Below are 20,934 nucleotides of genomic sequence, written 5' to 3' on the forward strand. Positions count from 1 at the left end.
GGGGGGGGGGTGGGGGGGGGGGGGGGTGGGGGGGGGGGGGGGTGGGGGGGGGGGGGGGTGGGGGGGGGGGGGGGTGGGGGGGGGGGGGGGTGGGGGGGGGGGGGGGTGGGGGGGGGGGGGGGTGGGGGGGGGGGGGGGTGGGGGGGGGGGGGGGTGGGGGGGGGGGGGGGTGGGGGGGGGGGGGGGTGGGGGGGGGGGGGGGTGGGGGGGGGGGGGGGTGGGGGGGGGGGGGGGTGGGGGGGGGGGGGGGTGGGGGGGGGGGGGGGTGGGGGGGGGGGGGGGTGGGGGGGGGGGGGGGTGGGGGGGGGGGGGGGTGGGGGGGGGGGGGGGTGGGGGGGGGGGGGGGTGGGGGGGGGGGGGGGTGGGGGGGGGGGGGGGTGGGGGGGGGGGGGGGTGGGGGGGGGGGGGGGTGGGGGGGGGGGGGGGTGGGGGGGGGGGGGGGTGGGGGGGGGGGGGGGTGGGGGGGGGGGGGGGTGGGGGGGGGGGGGGGTGGGGGGGGGGGGGGGTGGGGGGGGGGGGGGGTGGGGGGGGGGGGGGGTGGGGGGGGGGGGGGGTGGGGGGGGGGGGGGGTGGGGGGGGGGGGGGGTGGGGGGGGGGGGGGGTGGGGGGGGGGGGGGGTGGGGGGGGGGGGGGGTGGGGGGGGGGGGGGGTGGGGGGGGGGGGGGGTGGGGGGGGGGGGGGGTGGGGGGGGGGGGGGGTGGGGGGGGGGGGGGGTGGGGGGGGGGGGGGGTGGGGGGGGGGGGGGGTGGGGGGGGGGGGGGGTGGGGGGGGGGGGGGGTGGGGGGGGGGGGGGGTGGGGGGGGGGGGGGGTGGGGGGGGGGGGGGGTGGGGGGGGGGGGGGGTGGGGGGGGGGGGGGGTGGGGGGGGGGGGGGGTGGGGGGGGGGGGGGGTGGGGGGGGGGGGGGGTGGGGGGGGGGGGGGGTGGGGGGGGGGGGGGGTGGGGGGGGGGGGGGGTGGGGGGGGGGGGGGGTGGGGGGGGGGGGGGGTGGGGGGGGGGGGGGGTGGGGGGGGGGGGGGGTGGGGGGGGGGGGGGGTGGGGGGGGGGGGGGGTGGGGGGGGGGGGGGGTGGGGGGGGGGGGGGGTGGGGGGGGGGGGGGGTGGGGGGGGGGGGGGGTGGGGGGGGGGGGGGGTGGGGGGGGGGGGGGGTGGGGGGGGGGGGGGGTGGGGGGGGGGGGGGGTGGGGGGGGGGGGGGGTGGGGGGGGGGGGGGGTGGGGGGGGGGGGGGGTGGGGGGGGGGGGGGGTGGGGGGGGGGGGGGGTGGGGGGGGGGGGGGGTGGGGGGGGGGGGGGGTGGGGGGGGGGGGGGGTGGGGGGGGGGGGGGGTGGGGGGGGGGGGGGGTGGGGGGGGGGGGGGGTGGGGGGGGGGGGGGGTGGGGGGGGGGGGGGGTGGGGGGGGGGGGGGGTGGGGGGGGGGGGGGGTGGGGGGGGGGGGGGGTGGGGGGGGGGGGGGGTGGGGGGGGGGGGGGGTGGGGGGGGGGGGGGGTGGGGGGGGGGGGGGGTGGGGGGGGGGGGGGGTGGGGGGGGGGGGGGGTGGGGGGGGGGGGGGGTGGGGGGGGGGGGGGGTGGGGGGGGGGGGGGGTGGGGGGGGGGGGGGGTGGGGGGGGGGGGGGGTGGGGGGGGGGGGGGGTGGGGGGGGGGGGGGGTGGGGGGGGGGGGGGGTGGGGGGGGGGGGGGGTGGGGGGGGGGGGGGGTGGGGGGGGGGGGGGGTGGGGGGGGGGGGGGGTGGGGGGGGGGGGGGGTGGGGGGGGGGGGGGGTGGGGGGGGGGGGGGGTGGGGGGGGGGGGGGGTGGGGGGGGGGGGGGGTGGGGGGGGGGGGGGGTGGGGGGGGGGGGGGGTGGGGGGGGGGGGGGGTGGGGGGGGGGGGGGGTGGGGGGGGGGGGGGGTGGGGGGGGGGGGGGGTGGGGGGGGGGGGGGGTGGGGGGGGGGGGGGGTGGGGGGGGGGGGGGGTGGGGGGGGGGGGGGGTGGGGGGGGGGGGGGGTGGGGGGGGGGGGGGGTGGGGGGGGGGGGGGGTGGGGGGGGGGGGGGGTGGGGGGGGGGGGGGGTGGGGGGGGGGGGGGGTGGGGGGGGGGGGGGGTGGGGGGGGGGGGGGGTGGGGGGGGGGGGGGGTGGGGGGGGGGGGGGGTGGGGGGGGGGGGGGGTGGGGGGGGGGGGGGGTGGGGGGGGGGGGGGGTGGGGGGGGGGGGGGGTGGGGGGGGGGGGGGGTGGGGGGGGGGGGGGGTGGGGGGGGGGGGGGGTGGGGGGGGGGGGGGGTGGGGGGGGGGGGGGGTGGGGGGGGGGGGGGGTGGGGGGGGGGGGGGGTGGGGGGGGGGGGGGGTGGGGGGGGGGGGGGGTGGGGGGGGGGGGGGGTGGGGGGGGGGGGGGGTGGGGGGGGGGGGGGGTGGGGGGGGGGGGGGGTGGGGGGGGGGGGGGGTGGGGGGGGGGGGGGGTGGGGGGGGGGGGGGGTGGGGGGGGGGGGGGGTGGGGGGGGGGGGGGGTGGGGGGGGGGGGGGGTGGGGGGGGGGGGGGGTGGGGGGGGGGGGGGGTGGGGGGGGGGGGGGGTGGGGGGGGGGGGGGGTGGGGGGGGGGGGGGGTGGGGGGGGGGGGGGGTGGGGGGGGGGGGGGGTGGGGGGGGGGGGGGGTGGGGGGGGGGGGGGGTGGGGGGGGGGGGGGGTGGGGGGGGGGGGGGGTGGGGGGGGGGGGGGGTGGGGGGGGGGGGGGGTGGGGGGGGGGGGGGGTGGGGGGGGGGGGGGGTGGGGGGGGGGGGGGGTGGGGGGGGGGGGGGGTGGGGGGGGGGGGGGGTGGGGGGGGGGGGGGGTGGGGGGGGGGGGGGGTGGGGGGGGGGGGGGGTGGGGGGGGGGGGGGGTGGGGGGGGGGGGGGGTGGGGGGGGGGGGGGGTGGGGGGGGGGGGGGGTGGGGGGGGGGGGGGGTGGGGGGGGGGGGGGGTGGGGGGGGGGGGGGGTGGGGGGGGGGGGGGGTGGGGGGGGGGGGGGGTGGGGGGGGGGGGGGGTGGGGGGGGGGGGGGGTGGGGGGGGGGGGGGGTGGGGGGGGGGGGGGGTGGGGGGGGGGGGGGGTGGGGGGGGGGGGGGGTGGGGGGGGGGGGGGGTGGGGGGGGGGGGGGGTGGGGGGGGGGGGGGGTGGGGGGGGGGGGGGGTGGGGGGGGGGGGGGGTGGGGGGGGGGGGGGGTGGGGGGGGGGGGGGGTGGGGGGGGGGGGGGGTGGGGGGGGGGGGGGGTGGGGGGGGGGGGGGGTGGGGGGGGGGGGGGGTGGGGGGGGGGGGGGGTGGGGGGGGGGGGGGGTGGGGGGGGGGGGGGGTGGGGGGGGGGGGGGGTGGGGGGGGGGGGGGGTGGGGGGGGGGGGGGGTGGGGGGGGGGGGGGGTGGGGGGGGGGGGGGGTGGGGGGGGGGGGGGGTGGGGGGGGGGGGGGGTGGGGGGGGGGGGGGGTGGGGGGGGGGGGGGGTGGGGGGGGGGGGGGGTGGGGGGGGGGGGGGGTGGGGGGGGGGGGGGGTGGGGGGGGGGGGGGGTGGGGGGGGGGGGGGGTGGGGGGGGGGGGGGGTGGGGGGGGGGGGGGGTGGGGGGGGGGGGGGGTGGGGGGGGGGGGGGGTGGGGGGGGGGGGGGGTGGGGGGGGGGGGGGGTGGGGGGGGGGGGGGGTGGGGGGGGGGGGGGGTGGGGGGGGGGGGGGGTGGGGGGGGGGGGGGGTGGGGGGGGGGGGGGGTGGGGGGGGGGGGGGGTGGGGGGGGGGGGGGGTGGGGGGGGGGGGGGGTGGGGGGGGGGGGGGGTGGGGGGGGGGGGGGGTGGGGGGGGGGGGGGGTGGGGGGGGGGGGGGGTGGGGGGGGGGGGGGGTGGGGGGGGGGGGGGGTGGGGGGGGGGGGGGGTGGGGGGGGGGGGGGGTGGGGGGGGGGGGGGGTGGGGGGGGGGGGGGGTGGGGGGGGGGGGGGGTGGGGGGGGGGGGGGGTGGGGGGGGGGGGGGGTGGGGGGGGGGGGGGGTGGGGGGGGGGGGGGGTGGGGGGGGGGGGGGGTGGGGGGGGGGGGGGGTGGGGGGGGGGGGGGGTGGGGGGGGGGGGGGGTGGGGGGGGGGGGGGGTGGGGGGGGGGGGGGGTGGGGGGGGGGGGGGGTGGGGGGGGGGGGGGGTGGGGGGGGGGGGGGGTGGGGGGGGGGGGGGGTGGGGGGGGGGGGGGGTGGGGGGGGGGGGGGGTGGGGGGGGGGGGGGGTGGGGGGGGGGGGGGGTGGGGGGGGGGGGGGGTGGGGGGGGGGGGGGGTGGGGGGGGGGGGGGGTGGGGGGGGGGGGGGGTGGGGGGGGGGGGGGGTGGGGGGGGGGGGGGGTGGGGGGGGGGGGGGGTGGGGGGGGGGGGGGGTGGGGGGGGGGGGGGGTGGGGGGGGGGGGGGGTGGGGGGGGGGGGGGGTGGGGGGGGGGGGGGGTGGGGGGGGGGGGGGGTGGGGGGGGGGGGGGGTGGGGGGGGGGGGGGGTGGGGGGGGGGGGGGGTGGGGGGGGGGGGGGGTGGGGGGGGGGGGGGGTGGGGGGGGGGGGGGGTGGGGGGGGGGGGGGGTGGGGGGGGGGGGGGGTGGGGGGGGGGGGGGGTGGGGGGGGGGGGGGGTGGGGGGGGGGGGGGGTGGGGGGGGGGGGGGGTGGGGGGGGGGGGGGGTGGGGGGGGGGGGGGGTGGGGGGGGGGGGGGGTGGGGGGGGGGGGGGGTGGGGGGGGGGGGGGGTGGGGGGGGGGGGGGGTGGGGGGGGGGGGGGGTGGGGGGGGGGGGGGGTGGGGGGGGGGGGGGGTGGGGGGGGGGGGGGGTGGGGGGGGGGGGGGGTGGGGGGGGGGGGGGGTGGGGGGGGGGGGGGGTGGGGGGGGGGGGGGGTGGGGGGGGGGGGGGGTGGGGGGGGGGGGGGGTGGGGGGGGGGGGGGGTGGGGGGGGGGGGGGGTGGGGGGGGGGGGGGGTGGGGGGGGGGGGGGGTGGGGGGGGGGGGGGGTGGGGGGGGGGGGGGGTGGGGGGGGGGGGGGGTGGGGGGGGGGGGGGGTGGGGGGGGGGGGGGGTGGGGGGGGGGGGGGGTGGGGGGGGGGGGGGGTGGGGGGGGGGGGGGGTGGGGGGGGGGGGGGGTGGGGGGGGGGGGGGGTGGGGGGGGGGGGGGGTGGGGGGGGGGGGGGGTGGGGGGGGGGGGGGGTGGGGGGGGGGGGGGGTGGGGGGGGGGGGGGGTGGGGGGGGGGGGGGGTGGGGGGGGGGGGGGGTGGGGGGGGGGGGGGGTGGGGGGGGGGGGGGGTGGGGGGGGGGGGGGGTGGGGGGGGGGGGGGGTGGGGGGGGGGGGGGGTGGGGGGGGGGGGGGGTGGGGGGGGGGGGGGGTGGGGGGGGGGGGGGGTGGGGGGGGGGGGGGGTGGGGGGGGGGGGGGGTGGGGGGGGGGGGGGGTGGGGGGGGGGGGGGGTGGGGGGGGGGGGGGGTGGGGGGGGGGGGGGGTGGGGGGGGGGGGGGGTGGGGGGGGGGGGGGGTGGGGGGGGGGGGGGGTGGGGGGGGGGGGGGGTGGGGGGGGGGGGGGGTGGGGGGGGGGGGGGGTGGGGGGGGGGGGGGGTGGGGGGGGGGGGGGGTGGGGGGGGGGGGGGGTGGGGGGGGGGGGGGGTGGGGGGGGGGGGGGGTGGGGGGGGGGGGGGGTGGGGGGGGGGGGGGGTGGGGGGGGGGGGGGGTGGGGGGGGGGGGGGGTGGGGGGGGGGGGGGGTGGGGGGGGGGGGGGGTGGGGGGGGGGGGGGGTGGGGGGGGGGGGGGGTGGGGGGGGGGGGGGGTGGGGGGGGGGGGGGGTGGGGGGGGGGGGGGGTGGGGGGGGGGGGGGGTGGGGGGGGGGGGGGGTGGGGGGGGGGGGGGGTGGGGGGGGGGGGGGGTGGGGGGGGGGGGGGGTGGGGGGGGGGGGGGGTGGGGGGGGGGGGGGGTGGGGGGGGGGGGGGGTGGGGGGGGGGGGGGGTGGGGGGGGGGGGGGGTGGGGGGGGGGGGGGGTGGGGGGGGGGGGGGGTGGGGGGGGGGGGGGGTGGGGGGGGGGGGGGGTGGGGGGGGGGGGGGGTGGGGGGGGGGGGGGGTGGGGGGGGGGGGGGGTGGGGGGGGGGGGGGGTGGGGGGGGGGGGGGGTGGGGGGGGGGGGGGGTGGGGGGGGGGGGGGGTGGGGGGGGGGGGGGGTGGGGGGGGGGGGGGGTGGGGGGGGGGGGGGGTGGGGGGGGGGGGGGGTGGGGGGGGGGGGGGGTGGGGGGGGGGGGGGGTGGGGGGGGGGGGGGGTGGGGGGGGGGGGGGGTGGGGGGGGGGGGGGGTGGGGGGGGGGGGGGGTGGGGGGGGGGGGGGGTGGGGGGGGGGGGGGGTGGGGGGGGGGGGGGGTGGGGGGGGGGGGGGGTGGGGGGGGGGGGGGGTGGGGGGGGGGGGGGGTGGGGGGGGGGGGGGGTGGGGGGGGGGGGGGGTGGGGGGGGGGGGGGGTGGGGGGGGGGGGGGGTGGGGGGGGGGGGGGGTGGGGGGGGGGGGGGGTGGGGGGGGGGGGGGGTGGGGGGGGGGGGGGGTGGGGGGGGGGGGGGGTGGGGGGGGGGGGGGGTGGGGGGGGGGGGGGGTGGGGGGGGGGGGGGGTGGGGGGGGGGGGGGGTGGGGGGGGGGGGGGGTGGGGGGGGGGGGGGGTGGGGGGGGGGGGGGGTGGGGGGGGGGGGGGGTGGGGGGGGGGGGGGGTGGGGGGGGGGGGGGGTGGGGGGGGGGGGGGGTGGGGGGGGGGGGGGGTGGGGGGGGGGGGGGGTGGGGGGGGGGGGGGGTGGGGGGGGGGGGGGGTGGGGGGGGGGGGGGGTGGGGGGGGGGGGGGGTGGGGGGGGGGGGGGGTGGGGGGGGGGGGGGGTGGGGGGGGGGGGGGGTGGGGGGGGGGGGGGGTGGGGGGGGGGGGGGGTGGGGGGGGGGGGGGGTGGGGGGGGGGGGGGGTGGGGGGGGGGGGGGGTGGGGGGGGGGGGGGGTGGGGGGGGGGGGGGGTGGGGGGGGGGGGGGGTGGGGGGGGGGGGGGGTGGGGGGGGGGGGGGGTGGGGGGGGGGGGGGGTGGGGGGGGGGGGGGGTGGGGGGGGGGGGGGGTGGGGGGGGGGGGGGGTGGGGGGGGGGGGGGGTGGGGGGGGGGGGGGGTGGGGGGGGGGGGGGGTGGGGGGGGGGGGGGGTGGGGGGGGGGGGGGGTGGGGGGGGGGAGGCGGGGGGAGCGGGCGGGGGGGGGGTGGGTGGGGGCGGGGTAGGGGGGGGGGGGGTGGGGGGGGGGGGAGGTGTGAGTGGGGTGGGCTGGGGGGGGGGTGGGGGCAGGGGGGGCGGGTGGGGGTGGGGGGGGGGGGGGGGGGGGGGGGGGAGGAGGGGGGGGGGGGGGGGGGGGGGGGGGGGGGGGGGGGGGGGGGGGGGGGGGGGGGGGGGGGGGGGGGGGGGGGGGGGGGGGGGGGGGGGAAGGAGGGGGGGGGGGTGGGGGGGAGGGGAGATTCTCCATCCCCCTTGGAAAACCCAGGCACCCCAACTCCCTATGCACCCCCTCCGCATCAGGCGCACTGGAGACGCCCAGGGGGTCCCCCCAGCCCCCTTTGGGCACCCAGATTCTCCACCCCCTTGGAAAACCCAGGCACCCCAGCTCCCTACGCGCCCTCTCTCCACCAGGAGCACTGGAGACCCCCCTCAGGGGGACCCAGATTCTCCCTCCCCCATCCCCCTTGGAAAACCCCTCCCCACCAGGCGCACCGGAGCCCCCCCCCCCCCCCAGGGGTCCGGGCTCCCGCTCCTTTCCCAGCCGGGCGTGAGGACTCCCCCTCCCCTGCAATCCTCGTGGGGGAGCCCAGGCGGAGTCCGGGGCCCCTCCGGCTCCCCGCTGCCTAACCTGCCGGCGCGGCGCTGGGCTGGGACATCCAGGGAGGCGGCGGCGGCCCTCTCCGCGGGCGGCAGCGGCAGCCGGTCCGGCCTCACACCGCAGCCCCACGTGCCCGCGGGCCCCGCCCTGCGCCGAGCCAGCAAAGCCAGGGAGGCGGCAGGAGGCCAGCTGGCAGCGGAGCCCGGGCGGGCAGGCAGGCAGGGAGGGAGGGCCAGCCCCGCCCCGCGACATGTGCGCGCAGAAGCAGGGCGAGGAACGTGAGCGGCAGCCTCCGTGCACAGACACGAGACCTCCTCGCCTGCCCGCCCGGGCCCCAGCAGCAGCAGCAGCAGCAGCAACAACACGGGATTCCCCGCAGCCGCCTGGCACGCCACCCCGCCCAGGTGGGGCGGCTGGCTGGTGGGCACGGAGCACAGGGCAGCCCCGGGGCCCTGGCGCGGGATCCGAGAAGGGGGGGTGGGATTCGGGAATGAATGGGGAAGATCTGGTTACTTGGAGGGCGCGATGTGTGCGCCCCGTCTTCCCACTGCAGGAGCCACGGGCAGGTTTTTAAAAGGGTGGGGGGAAAGGTGGAAGGGGAACGGGAGGAGGCGGATATGTCACTCGGGAGCGTTATATAGCTTGTAGGGAAAGGTGGGGCTCAGGGCAGGCCTGACAATCAATCAATCAATCAATCTTTCTTTCTTTCTTTCTTTCTTTCTTTCTTTCTTTCTTTCTTTCGGGAATGGGCGTCCCAAAAGTAAAGGTAAAGTTTCCCCTTCAGTCGTGTCCGACCCTGGGGTACCACTGCAAGCAGTGGTTTCATAGGCAAGCCGTTTTCGTGGGGTAGTTTGCCACTGCTTTCCCCGGCTATTCTTTAACTCATTTACCGACCAAGGAATGGATGGATGGCTGAGCTGGCCATGAGCCAGCTGCCAGGATATCTGACCCACAGGGGGCTCGAACTCCTGACCGTGTGAGTGGCAGTGCAAGCACCTACCTACCTACCTATATCTATGGCTCATTCCGCACATGCAGAATAATGCACTTTCAAACTGCTTTCAGTGCTCTTTGAAGCTGTGCGGAATAGCAGAATCTACTTGCAAACATTTGTGAAAGTGGTTTGAAAACACATTATTTTGCGTGTGCAAAATATCTATCTATCTATCTATCTATCTATCTATCTATCTATCTATCTATCTATCTATCTATCTATCTATCTATCTATCTATCTTGTCTGTAAGCCTTCTATCTATCTATTATATTTCTTTATTACTATTTCTTTATTACTGGATTTTTGACTAAAATACTAATGTATTTATTACTTTACTCTATTTATTTATGTCTATTTCTTTTTATTATTATTATTTTGTTTCCATCCCGCCCTATCCCTGTAGGGCTCCTGTGTGATTCCAGCCTGAACTGATTTAATCCAGTTGGCACAAGCTGGAGTATTTTTTGCACAGGAGGGTGGTGTCAATAGAGGACTTGCTTCCCTTGCAAATAGGCCGTTCTTGCAGCTCAAGGAGCACCCAGTCTTGGCCCTCTGTGGAGAACAGCGCTCCTTTTTAACTGCGTGTGGTGGAACGGCCGCACGGGCTCTCTCTCTGTTTGCTGCAGGAGATCCCAGTGGAGTTGAACTTGGAGATATCGGGAGGAGGAGCTTCTTCGGCTGCTGTAAATATAGCTTGTCTGGAAGGGAGCATCCAGGTCAGGAATCCCCAAACTGCACACATAGGCCTCATAATATTTCCGAGAAAATGCTGCCCCACCGCTTTGCCTGCCCAAGATATTTTCCTCGACAACCAGAAATGCCACTCTTCCAACACTGTTTCAAACAAAACCCACATTTCTCACAAATAACCACCTTCCTCTTCGATTTATGAGACTTTACCAAACACCCACAACTCTGAACAAAAGCTGGAGACAGACATTCAAAAAGGAATCCTGGTAAATAATATCAAAATATTGTGTTTTACAACACCCCCAGAACCCACAAAGCTGGGTGGAACGAGGGGGACGGGCATTCCCGCCCTCCCAGTATGAAACAAAGACACAAAACGGCAAGGAACGAAATGTGACCACAGCAACCTGAAGTTGTCATTTGAGCACCTCTGTCAACTCCGGGGAGTCTCGTAAACATTTTAAAGAAATGAAAAATGGATATTAGAACCGTTTGGAACCTTTAAATTGGAAACCAATACCCCCTTCCGAGATCAACAGAGGGATTTTGCCCAAGCCATCTCAAAACTACAAGTCTCCAAAGCACAGGAGATTAAAACACACACACACACACACACACACCAGTTAGCGTGATTTACAAATGCTCTCTATGATGATTTGAAACAGCTAAAAACCTCTCCTCTCTCCCCTTCATGCACAAGGCCACTGAAGACAGATACCTGATTGAAATCCTAAATATTTGTACCAAGCTGAACGAGCAGCTAGAAACGTACATTTCTGTCCAACAGACATGGACTAAAACAATCTATTCTTGTTACATACATCAAGGGTGAAAACTGCATCTTGTTCCTGAAAGCAAAGGGACTGGGGGGGCCATAAAACAGCTTTCTCTGCCCCCACGAAAAGGCTGCCTATTTATATTGCAACCAATGGTTGGTCCAAAAGCTATATTTACTCTCTGCAATTAGAGAGATTAGAAACCACCATTCTCTTCCAGGGTGGGAACTTGAAACTGCCCTTATTCTTTGCAGCTGGGGAGGGCACTAGAGATTACTTTCTCCCAGTCAAAGGGGTGCTGAATGCTAAGAATGTCCTAATAGCCAATGGAGATAAACCACATCCTGCCTTTGGAATAAGAAGAGTGCAATTTGCACCATTTAGTCCAATTAAAAATACTAAAAAAAATTGACATTCTTGCAGGGGCCTGAGACAAGAAGAAAAGTTTGGATACCCCACCTTTCTCTCCTGTAAGGAGACTCAAGGTGGCCTACAAGCTCCTTTCCCTTCCTCGCCCCACAACAGACACCTTGCGAGGTAGGTGGGGCTGAGAGAGTTCGGAAGAACAGTGACTAGCCCAAGATCACCCAGCAGGAATGGAGGAGTGCGGAAACACATCTGGTTCACCAGATAAGCCTCTGTCTCTCAGGTGGAGGAGTGGGGACTCAAACCCTGTTCTCCAGATTAGAATCCACCTGCTCTTAACCCCTACACCACCCTGGAAGTTAAGAAACAGCAATGGCAGAGAGATCTGTGAATGGGACAGTTTCTTCTGCCATCCTATTTGATAGCCTGCAGCCTGTGAGACTCCACCAGACAATATACAAGCAAGTGGCAACCTGGATCAGAAACTTCCTTCAGAAACTCCATCTTACCATACAAAGTTGGCACAGGGAGCCATTTTCCCCCTCCTGTCTGCATGGGCACGCACTGTTTGTAACTAGGTTGAGATTAAAAGCTAGGATTCTTCGCCTCCCTCCCTTTCTGCAGGACAGAGAAAGAGAGCTAGCAAACAAAGGGGCAAACTAGACATTACATGCAAATGCATGTTAAAAAGTCCTGGCTTTAAAAACAAGTGAAAACTAGCTTTGGAGGGATTTGGGTTGAGCAAACAACAGGGAAATGCTTAAGCATGTGCTTCCCTCTCGTTCAAAACCCTTAAGGGTGTTTTTCACTTTGTATTACCAAAAAAAGGAAAAGAAAAAAATGGGTTTTGTTCATGCACATAACCTGAATTTGCTCCTGACTTTGGCAACCTAAAGGAAATTACAATATGAGTTTCGCTATGGCAACCATTGAGGGGACTAGAAACTATCTCCTAGCAACTTTAGGGCCTACTAGGGCAACTGTAAACGCTACTAGAACACAGCCATACAGCCCGGAAACCACAAAACATCCCAACTTTAGGGCCATTTCACACGATACGGAGGTTATCATTTGGATTATATTCAACAGGGCGCCTTAGCCGACCCTCACACCCCAAGCGGCGCACTTAATGCCCGTATATACTGATGTATTGTCGAAGGTTTTCACAGCTAGACTCAACTTGTTATTGTGCGCTTTCCAGGCTGTGTGGCCGTGGTCTGGTACATCTTGTTTCTAACGTTTTGCCTGCATCTGTGGCTGGCATCTTCAGAGGTGTATCACAGAGAGAGGTGTGTTACACACACAGTGTGTAATCTGTGATACACCTCTGAAGATGCCAGGCACAGAGGCAGGCAAAACGTTAGGAACAAGATCTACCAGACCATGGCCACACAGCCCAGAAAGCCCACAACAACCCATATATATATTGCTTTCCAATTTTATGTTAGGCGTACATTTAAAAATTTTAGGGATATACATTTTTCCACACTCTCCACCTGAAGGTGCCGCAGGTTACCTGTCTTGCTGCAATGGTGGTCGTAATCACTACCCACTAAGCCTTCGCCAGACGAGGAGCAGACCGAAGACGACGAGGCGCATGAAGCCGGGCGGCTGAGGTCCACCACAACTCCACTGGAAGGCGACGCAGTGGGCTGGCTGCCTGGAGAGAAGGACTGATGGGCTGGGCTCGGAGGCAAGCCGTTTTCCAGCAAAAACTCGTCCAAGTCAACATATTCGATCTCGTTGTAGGGCAGCGTGCGCTCCCACAGGAGGGACCCCAGGTAAGCGCAGTGCCCGGGCCTTGAGATGGTCAGGTCATCCTCCATCTTCCGTTCCTTCTCTTTAATCACACCTGAGATGGAACAGAATGGAGGTGGGGAGAGAGAGAGAGACAGGTGAGAAACACAGATGCAACAGGCAATAGAATCTCTATGATCTTTAGGAGTGTGGATCTAGTAGGATTCGACAAAGAGGAAAACAGCAACTGACAGTGAAAATGGGTATCTCCAGAGCTAGGCCTGACACTTTCCCGTTCATTTTGCGATGCGATCAGCTTGAGATTTGCAGGACAGAAAGAAGTGGAGCATCCAGAAAAATCACAACACAATTCACTGATAAAATTTCTTCCTGCAAGTCCCTTTTCCTGATATTTAGGTCCTCTTTATGGGGGATGTTTTTTTAAATTTCACAGAGGTGTACTGGATAATAATCTACCAATGTACATTGGTAGAAGCAGTGGCGTAGGAGGTTAAGAGCTCGTGTATCTAATCTGGAGGAACCGGGTTTGATTCCCCGCTCTGCCGCCTGAGCTGTGGAGGCTTATCTGGGGAATTCAGATTAGCCTGGGCACTCCCACACACGCCAGCTGGGTGACCTTGGGCTAGTCACAGTTCTTCGGAGCTCTCTCAGCCCCACCTACCTCACAGGGTGTTTGTTGTGAGGGGGGAAGGGCAAGGAGGTTGTAAGCCCCTTTGAGTCTCCTGCAGGAGAGAAAGGAGGGATATAAATCCAAACTCTTCTTCTTCTTAAAACATTTCATAGAATTTATTTCCTCAGCTGTTTGGGGGACCTCTGTCAACTGCTTTTACTGACTATGCATTTTTATTCTTGTATAGTGTAAAAACCTCCTCTTTTAAATCATATTGATTCCTTAAAGGAGAACTGGACCTTTAGGGGGACGCTTTTCCCTTGTCCCAAATCCCTTCTGGGCCTGGTTAAAAGACTGAGCCTGAGCAGAAATTATAGGAGTAGGCCCAGTTCCTGGGTTCTCGGAGGAAGGGTGCCTAGCAACACGCCAGTGCGTGCTACAGTCACTTAGCAATCTGTTGTGAAGCCTGTGAACCTATGTGCACATTTAGCACAGCGATAACCCAACTGTCAAATGAATGAAAGAGGGAGAAAACTGCGCTTCTCCAGTTGAGTTAGCTGGGCAGGTAATACCGCAGTGGACTCCTGAATAAACAGAGTTTGGAGAGCAAGAACTTTGCTTAGTGCCGTAGCTGGTCGATGAGGGTTTTGTCCTGCTGTATGAGGAAAAAATGGTGACCAGAGAAGGGGAAGAATGAGAGAATGGCTGAGGGATCAGCAAGTCTGTGCCGGCACGTGGCTGCGTGCATCTCGTGAAACCTTGGACATGGCTGGGTCCAAGATTCCAGGTGTCCTTAGACACCCTCTGTGGGCCACAGGAAGGAAAACGCTCTTCATCAACAGAACTGGGTCACAGCGAATGTCTGTGTGAAGTCCTAAGAAGCGTTCATTGCCTGGTCCATGATACGTTTTATACTGCTGCCATCTGTGATTCGCTTTTGTCGTATATCATTTTGTCACACACACCGTGTTGTTTTCAGTGCTCTGACTTTGGGTTCCGGTTGCATGGCGTGTCGACTGTATGTGTGTATTGCGCCGTTCTTACTACATCGCAGTTAGGTTTGTACTCTACCTGGGATCTCAGTGGCGGAGGCAGACTGTAAATTGAGAAAGCAAATCAAAATGCTTTGCATCTGAGAGGGCAGGAAATGACGGGGTTGTTGGGGCGACGGGGCTCGGCCATTTTGGAGGCTATTAGACTTTGCCAGTGTCCGGAGCCAGGCCTCACCCAAAACAACCCAGCCAAGCCTAGAGTGCACCCTCCTTCTCGTTTCTCTAGACGATTTTATTTTACTTCACGAATACCTGCCCTTTTATTTTACTTCAAGTATCCCTTGCCTTTTCCCCCAACGCGGGTCCAAAGCAACGTTCTCCTGTATTTTAGCCTCAAAACAAGGCTACGAAAGAGAGGCGGCCGAGATGACGGAACGGCTGGTCCAAGGTCACCCGGCCAGTTTCCATGACAGAGAGGGGATTCGATCCAGTCCGGCGCTCGCTACTGCGGCACGGTGGCACTTCGCACTAATGCGTGTCTGCATCCGTGTAGAGCTTTCTCGTGGTACTTCTTTTTCCCACCGCTCTAGACTGGGTGCTGGCTGTCTTTACTAGTTACCTACAGTGCCGTAACTCCAAACCTTCAAGAAGGCAGCAGTGGTAAGAGACTAAAATATAAACACATCATTTCACATTCTATGGGGATAGCAGACTGTGTATTTAGGAGGATGGATAAAAATTGCTGACAGGCACAAAGCCGACAGGTGGGTTTAGAACGGCTATTGAGGTACACAGGTGGCACGGGAGGAGGGTGCTGACGAGTCCCCAGTGCAAGCAAACCCTGCCGGACATTCCTCGCTCTTTCCCATCAATCCCTGCTGGGTCCGCCAGCAAAACGTGAGCAATTGCTTCACCCCTGCTGACCCCTGCTCGGCTACGCTTGATTGGTCTCTCTCGCTGCCACTGAGGCTGCTCGGGCCATCTGCCTCCCAAATCCTCCCAGCTCTCTGCCATTCCTCTGCCTTGGTGGGGTCACAGCCTCAGAGAAACAGAGGGGGCCATTTAGCACCCCCAAGGGGCAGATCCAGGCGGCACAGGCGTTCACTGCTGGCATTCACCAGGCACTGATTTTTCTTCCAAGAAGAAGAATTTGGATTTATATCCCCCCTTTCTCTCCTGTAAGGAGACTCAAAGGGGTTTACAATCTCCTTTCCCTCTCCCCCCGCCCCACAACAAACACACTGTGAGGTGGGTGGGGCTGACAGAGCTCCAAAGAACTGTGACTAGCCCAAGGTCACCCAGCTGGCATTGGAGAGCCAGTGTTGGGAGTGCACAAGCTAACCAGCCTTGGAGAGCCAGTGTTGGGAGTGCACAAGCTAACCTGGTTCCCCAGATAAGCCTCCACAGCTCAAGTGGCAGAGCGGGGAATCAAACCCGGTTCTCCAGATTAGAGTGCGCCTGCTCTTAACCACTATACCACACTGGCTCTCCAAGGTCAAACCTAGGGCTGGCCTGTACAAGGACACACTTTGAGATTGTACTGCTCAGATCCTTTGGCTACTAGGAACCCCCATTCTTGAGCTCCTGTCCCAGGAAATGTCCCCGTTTATTAATTTCCCCTTCCTGCTGCCTCCTGCCTGTAACCTCTGGCTCTAGCGCTTACCGAGTTCTAACCCAGTCAGTTTCACCCTCTCGCTGTGGCTGCCAGCTTTTGCCAAGCCCAGAACTGGTCTCAGGTGTAATGAGAGCTACAAACCAGCATCCCTCCGAAGGCCCAACCCTCTACACGAGGCCCAGGCAGCTCTGGGAGCGGCATCCCATACCTGAGCCCTGACTGTGCCCGGACACGTGGGAGGGAAGTCCGGGCCCAGCTGACAGGCTTTAGTAACTTTACCCTGGCGCCCTGAAACTGGGCGAGTCACCCACAACGCCCCACGGACTGCCTAGGTTAAGCCTGTCAGTGGCTTTCAGTCACAAACGGCTGCCCAATTTTGTCATCCTGGCTATTCTTTCTTTCTTTCTTTCTTTCTTTCTTTCTTTCTTTCTTTCTTTCTTTCTTTCTTTCTTTCTTTCTTTCTTTCTTTCTTTCTTTCTTTCCTTCCCTCCTTTCTTCCTTTGCCCCACAGCCAAAACTGTCACAGCGACTTGGTGGACAGAGAGCGTTCAGGGAACAGGCAGCTACCGTGTTCCCTCAAAAATAAGACAGGGTCTTATATTAATTTTTGCTCCAAAAGATGCGTGTACAACAAACTGAGACCATCTCAATAGAATCTTCTTAGAAACAGAAAGATCTTTATTAAAAATGGCAGCGTTAGGGCTTATTTTCAGGGGATGTCTTATCCCCCCCCCCCCATGATTTTGCACCCTCCACGTGACCAGGGGCGTTTCCCCACTTGCCACGACCCCCCTATGTCATTTCTGGTGCGCGCCCGGGCCTCCCCACGACCCTGCGCTCTGCGCGGGATCATCAAAAGCGCCGTTTGGAAGAGCGCCAGGAATGATGCGCACTGAGGGGGCGCGACAGAGTCGGGGCGGCTGCGTTGTCGCCACCCCAGTAGTGGGGAGTGCCGGGGGACCCCGCGCTACTTGCCTACAGTAGCGCGCAGCTACTGGTAAGTGGGAAAACGCCCCAGATCAGCTGCACTGGGGAATCTGTACCTAGGGCTTATTTTTAGAGTAGGGCTTATATTTCAAGCAACCTCCAAAAATCCCGAAAAATCACGCTGGGGCTTATTTTCGGGATAGGTCTTGTTTTTGGGGAAACAGGGTATCGGGTGCTGACTTGAATCCCGTGCCAACCTCTGGACTTGCTGGGGTAGCCGTTGGAAAACTCTCGAGCCTCGGTTTTCCCCATCTGTAAAATGGGAATAATAATGAACTTTTTCGGACACTGTGTTGCAAGTATCCTCACAACACAATGCGGAGGTTCGGTCATGCGTGGTCGTTCTGTGTGGGTATAGTGCCCTCAAACTGCACCTGATTTCTAGCAGCCCCAGCAAGGGGCTTTCGAGGGAAGGGAGAAGCAGAGGTGGTTTGCCACGGCCTGTCTCTGCAGCATCTTCCACGGAGGGTTCCCTTCCAAGTACCGACCCTGCTTAGCTTCCCAGATCTGACCAGATCAGGCGATACCACGCTGCCCCCCTCCACAGGATTAAGGATAGCAAAATTAGAACGCCATTGAAGGTCTGCGATAAGCATGCGTCAAATGATACAAGCAGAGAAAACGATTGCACAGACGACGCTCCAGTGTTGTTCCTTATTGATTTTTCACAAGTCTGACTCAAAAAGCACACGCGCACACCCCCAGCCATCAAACATTGTTCCACGCCATCATGGAAGAGGGGTTAAGGCAGGGGTGTCAAATTCGTGGCCCTCCAGATGTCCATGAACTACAAGTCCCATCAGTCCCTCCCAACATGAGCATTGGCTATACTGGCAAGGGCTGATGGGAATTGTAGTTCATGAACATCTGGAGGGCCACGAGTTTGACATCTGTGGGTTAAGGTGTTAGACTAGGATCGGGGAAACCCAGGTCCTAATCCCGGGCTTGTCACGGATGCTCACTTGCCCTTAAACCTTGTCGCTCTCTCGGCCTAACCTCACAGTATTTTTTGTGAGAATAAAATGGACGAGCAAAGAACGTTGTAAATTACTTTGGGTCCCCAATGGGGGTAAAAGCTGGGTGTGAACATCTAAGCAAAAACCCAGATTAATCCAATGCAAACAAAACGCTAAATTTAGACACGCAAGATTTTTGCAAGTTGCAATCCCAGCCTAAGGACCACCACCCCCGAAATCTGCCAGGCCTCGGTTTTCGTTATCTGTGAAATGGGAACAAACAGCAAACTAGGTTCTGTGGAGATGCTGCAAGAATATCCAACTACACAATGTTTTAGGAATAAGACACCGACTGTGGCTCGGCATCCAATGACCGGTAGCCTTGTGTCCAAGAAAGAGAAACAAGGTTCAAATTACAAAGGAGCAAGCTCAGTTCTCATTGGCTGGATTTAAATCCCCCAGCCTTAAGGTGTTCCAGCTCATACCCCTTTACTTTCTGCCACAGAGAGGAACGCTTCTGTCTGGCCCTTCTGGAGTCTCAGCGCTGAAAAAAACACAGACACCCCCTCAACCCACTGGAAAAGCACGGACACCCCCTCAGACACAGCCCACGTAACTCCTGTGGCAGCAGATGCCTGCCACGACACACGTGCGAAGTATGTCACCCTGCAGACCGCACAGAGGGGCTCTCGACCCTAGCAGTGGCTTCAAGTTCACATCACCCCTGCTTGCCTGCCTCCCTGCCTGCCACACCATCAAAAAGAGAATGCACAGAAATGCCCCTCAACCCCAGCAATAGCTCCAAGTTCACATCACCCCTGCCTGCCTGCCAGCCAGACCATCAAAAAGAGAGGCGGGACAGAAATGCCCTGGACCCCAGCAGTCCACATCACCCCTGCCTGCCTGCCTGCCAGCCACACCATCCAAAAAGAGGGGAAAAACTATTAAAAGTCCCTTCTCCACCACAGGATCCTCACCTGCCCCACTGGATCGCCAGCTGCCCCCCTGTTTTGCAGGAGTCACTTAAGCAGGATCCCACCTCCCCCCCTTCCTGGCCAATCACCACTGCCCCTGCAAGGTACCCACCGTCGGTGCGTCCGCCTCCCATCCCGCTCGCCAGCCGGAGTGCCAATGCCAGTGGCAGCTCGAGGGCGCCGCTGGCCGCTCGTCGGTTGCCCGCCCCTCCCGGTGGGGCGTTGACCCCAACAAACGCGGCACCCGGGATGCCCCCGCCGCCGGGGACCAGCTGCAGCCGCCTCGCCCGCCTTCTGCGAGCGTTTCCTGGGGCGAAGCGCGCGCCGCCGCCCGCACGTTTCGCTCCCGCCCGCCGCGTCCCGTGGCCGGGCTGTGTGCAGCTTTAAGGGATTTGCTGCTGCTGCTGCTGCTGCTGCTGCTACCGCCGCGGCGCTGCCAGCCAGCCAGCAGATGCAAGCGGCTTTGCGCATGCACGCACGGGGGCCGCGCGGCGGATCACCCTGGAAAACCCTGGCGGAGCTGGCGCGCGGCCAGACAGCGCACAGGGCTCAGCGGCCCGGACGGGCGCTCGCCCCTCCCGACTGCAAAGGCGGACTTCCCCAGCCCCGCTCCGGAGGGGCCCGCCAGATCCCAAGAGATCCCCGCGGGCCTGGCCACCTCTCTCTCTCCCCCCACCGCCGTTAGTTGATCACAGCTCCTCTCCAAAACTGCAACAACAACCCCCCCACCCCCCCACCCCACTCCAGCCTAAATGACTCTCTCTCTCTCTCTCTTAAGTCCCCCGGACTGGCCAAGCGACTGATGTGCGAGGCACGGCAGGGTACCATTATTTAAGGGCTTGTTAAAATCCGGATTAAAACAGCAAAGTGCAATTCCGCACCCGAAGCCTTCCAAGAGGTCCTGGGGGGAGATAAACAGGGGTCTCGGTGCCAGGATCCTGCGAGCCAGCGCTTTCGCGGGCAGGCCTGGTGTCTTCTTGCCCCGGGTCGCTTGCACACTCCTGACAGCCCAAGCGACCTGCCGCTCTCCTCAGCCCCCTCCCGTTTAGGGGGCTTCTGCAGACCCCCCCCCCCGGCTCCCCACCCCACAAGCTCCTGCACAGAACCCCTTGCCAATGCCAGCTCGCCCTTATGGGGCCGCACAAACATCCCGTACGATTTTAATGGCTTTGGATGTTGGCCCTTGGAGATAATGAAGAGACCCCCGTGGATTTGGGGCGGGGTGGAGAAGCTGCCCTCGAGGCAATGCCCGATTTATCCTACCCCCCTTCTTCAACGCCCCCCCCCTCCCCCAATAGCACCGGCAGAGGTTACAGGAAGTTCAGGATCGAAAAGCCATCTGGATAGGTGGCCCGGGAGCAGGAACACACGGTGCGGCGTGCACAGCTGGGGCTGCGTTTTCCTGGTGCCAACAGCCAACCTTTGCAACCCACGGAAGGGGTTTTTGTTTGGGTGTTCCCCCCCCCCCCACCCTGCCCCCCACCCAGTGAATTCCTAATGGAGGAATGCATTGGAATGGCCGTGCTCGGGACAACGACGCGCCTCAGCAGATGGAACACCGGAGTTACAAAGCGTAGGCTGACAAGTATAGAGAAATGGAGACGGGGTAGGGAGCATGTGCAGAGTGCACAGACAGACAGGCGAGAGGGCACGGTTTCAGGGGACACCGTCATGGGCACGACAGCGGGCAGGAGGTGGGGTGGAGGGGGAAGGGAACTAGCGCACCACAGCAGACAGATGTTGTCCCAATTCCACACCAGCCCGGGGCAGATGCGCAGCCCGGGACATGTCGCTCTTCAGACGGGACGGACAAGCGCCCCTGTGGTTTGTCGCAAGGGCAAAACGCACGGGAAAGAAAGACCCCCGGCATGGAGCGGGCCTGGGGGTGCCAACGCCGCGGGAGGGGGCAGGCACGGGAAACGACAGGCACCCGTGTAGATCAAGCCAAGGGCAGAGTGGCCAGAGAGTATCCAGGACAGGTGGAACCCAAAGAAGCCTGTAAATCAGACGGGGGAAGGGATGTGGGGGAGGGTGGGGAAGACGGAGCTGTCACTCACATGATCCCAGGTCCTTGGGCCCCCGTCGGTCGGGACTCTTGACCGGTCCTTGCAGGAGGCTCTTGAGGCTCACCATGGTGGAGCTGGGGCTGGCCAGACCCAGAGGCGGCGAGGCGAGCATGGGGCTCGGTGTGGGGCTGGCCTGGGCCGCGGGGCGGGCCATGGCGAGGAGGAGGAGGAGGGCACGATCCGGGAGGCGCCCAGCGGCGGCGGGGTCTCGTCTCTTCTGCTCCGGCGGGGGGTCGAGGCGCGGAAAAGCGGACCGAAAGCAAAACCCCGTGGCCAACAGCTGCAGGAACCGGGATCCCCGGATCGGAGGGGGGGAGAGGACGGAGGAAGGCTTGGAGATTATTTTTCAAGGCAGGCGCGGGGGGGGGGGGGGG

At 67.7% G+C, this 20,934-nt stretch overlaps 2 protein-coding genes across 2 annotated transcripts in view; one reads left to right on the forward strand and one right to left on the reverse strand.

The window, feature by feature from the left end:
- SPHK2 (sphingosine kinase 2) overlaps positions 1-8,058 on the forward strand; it is a 41,000-nt gene extending 32,942 nt beyond the window's left edge. Inside the window, exon 4 of the mRNA XM_048516734.1 lies at positions 7,769-8,058. Coding sequence (XP_048372691.1) covers positions 7,769-8,058 — 290 coding nt within the window. The remainder of the gene's footprint in view (positions 1-7,768) is intronic.
- Positions 8,059-11,194: 3,136 nt separating this feature from the next.
- On the reverse strand, positions 11,195-20,926 carry LOC125444307 (D-box binding PAR bZIP transcription factor). The gene is made up of 3 exons (XM_048516735.1): positions 20,552-20,926; positions 12,119-12,454; positions 11,195-11,220 (listed from the first exon to the last, which is right to left on the reverse strand). The coding sequence occupies exons 1-3, from the start codon at positions 20,712-20,714 to the stop codon at positions 11,195-11,197; spliced, it is 525 nt and encodes a 174-aa protein (XP_048372692.1). The 5' UTR covers positions 20,715-20,926.
- Positions 20,927-20,934: the final 8 nt, after the last annotated feature.

This window comes from Sphaerodactylus townsendi, linkage group LG15 (genome assembly GCF_021028975.2).
Source record: "Sphaerodactylus townsendi isolate TG3544 linkage group LG15, MPM_Stown_v2.3, whole genome shotgun sequence".
Lineage (NCBI taxonomy): Eukaryota > Metazoa > Chordata > Lepidosauria > Squamata > Sphaerodactylidae > Sphaerodactylus > Sphaerodactylus townsendi.

Bases quoted from the DNA above. Each gene is read 5' to 3' on its own strand.
- LOC125444307 (XM_048516735.1), bottom strand. From the start codon at position 20,714: ATGGCCCGCCCCGCGGCCCAGGCCAGCCCCACACCGAGCCCCATGCTC. The intron at 12,455-20,551 runs GTGAGTGACAGC...GTTCCATCTCAG, and splicing joins GCCCAAGGACCTGGGATCAT to GTGTGATTAAAGAGAAGGAA. The intron at 11,221-12,118 runs GTAACCTGCGGC...TCTGTCCTGCAG, and splicing joins CCACCATTGCAGCAAGACAG to AAAGGGAGGGAGGCGAAGAA.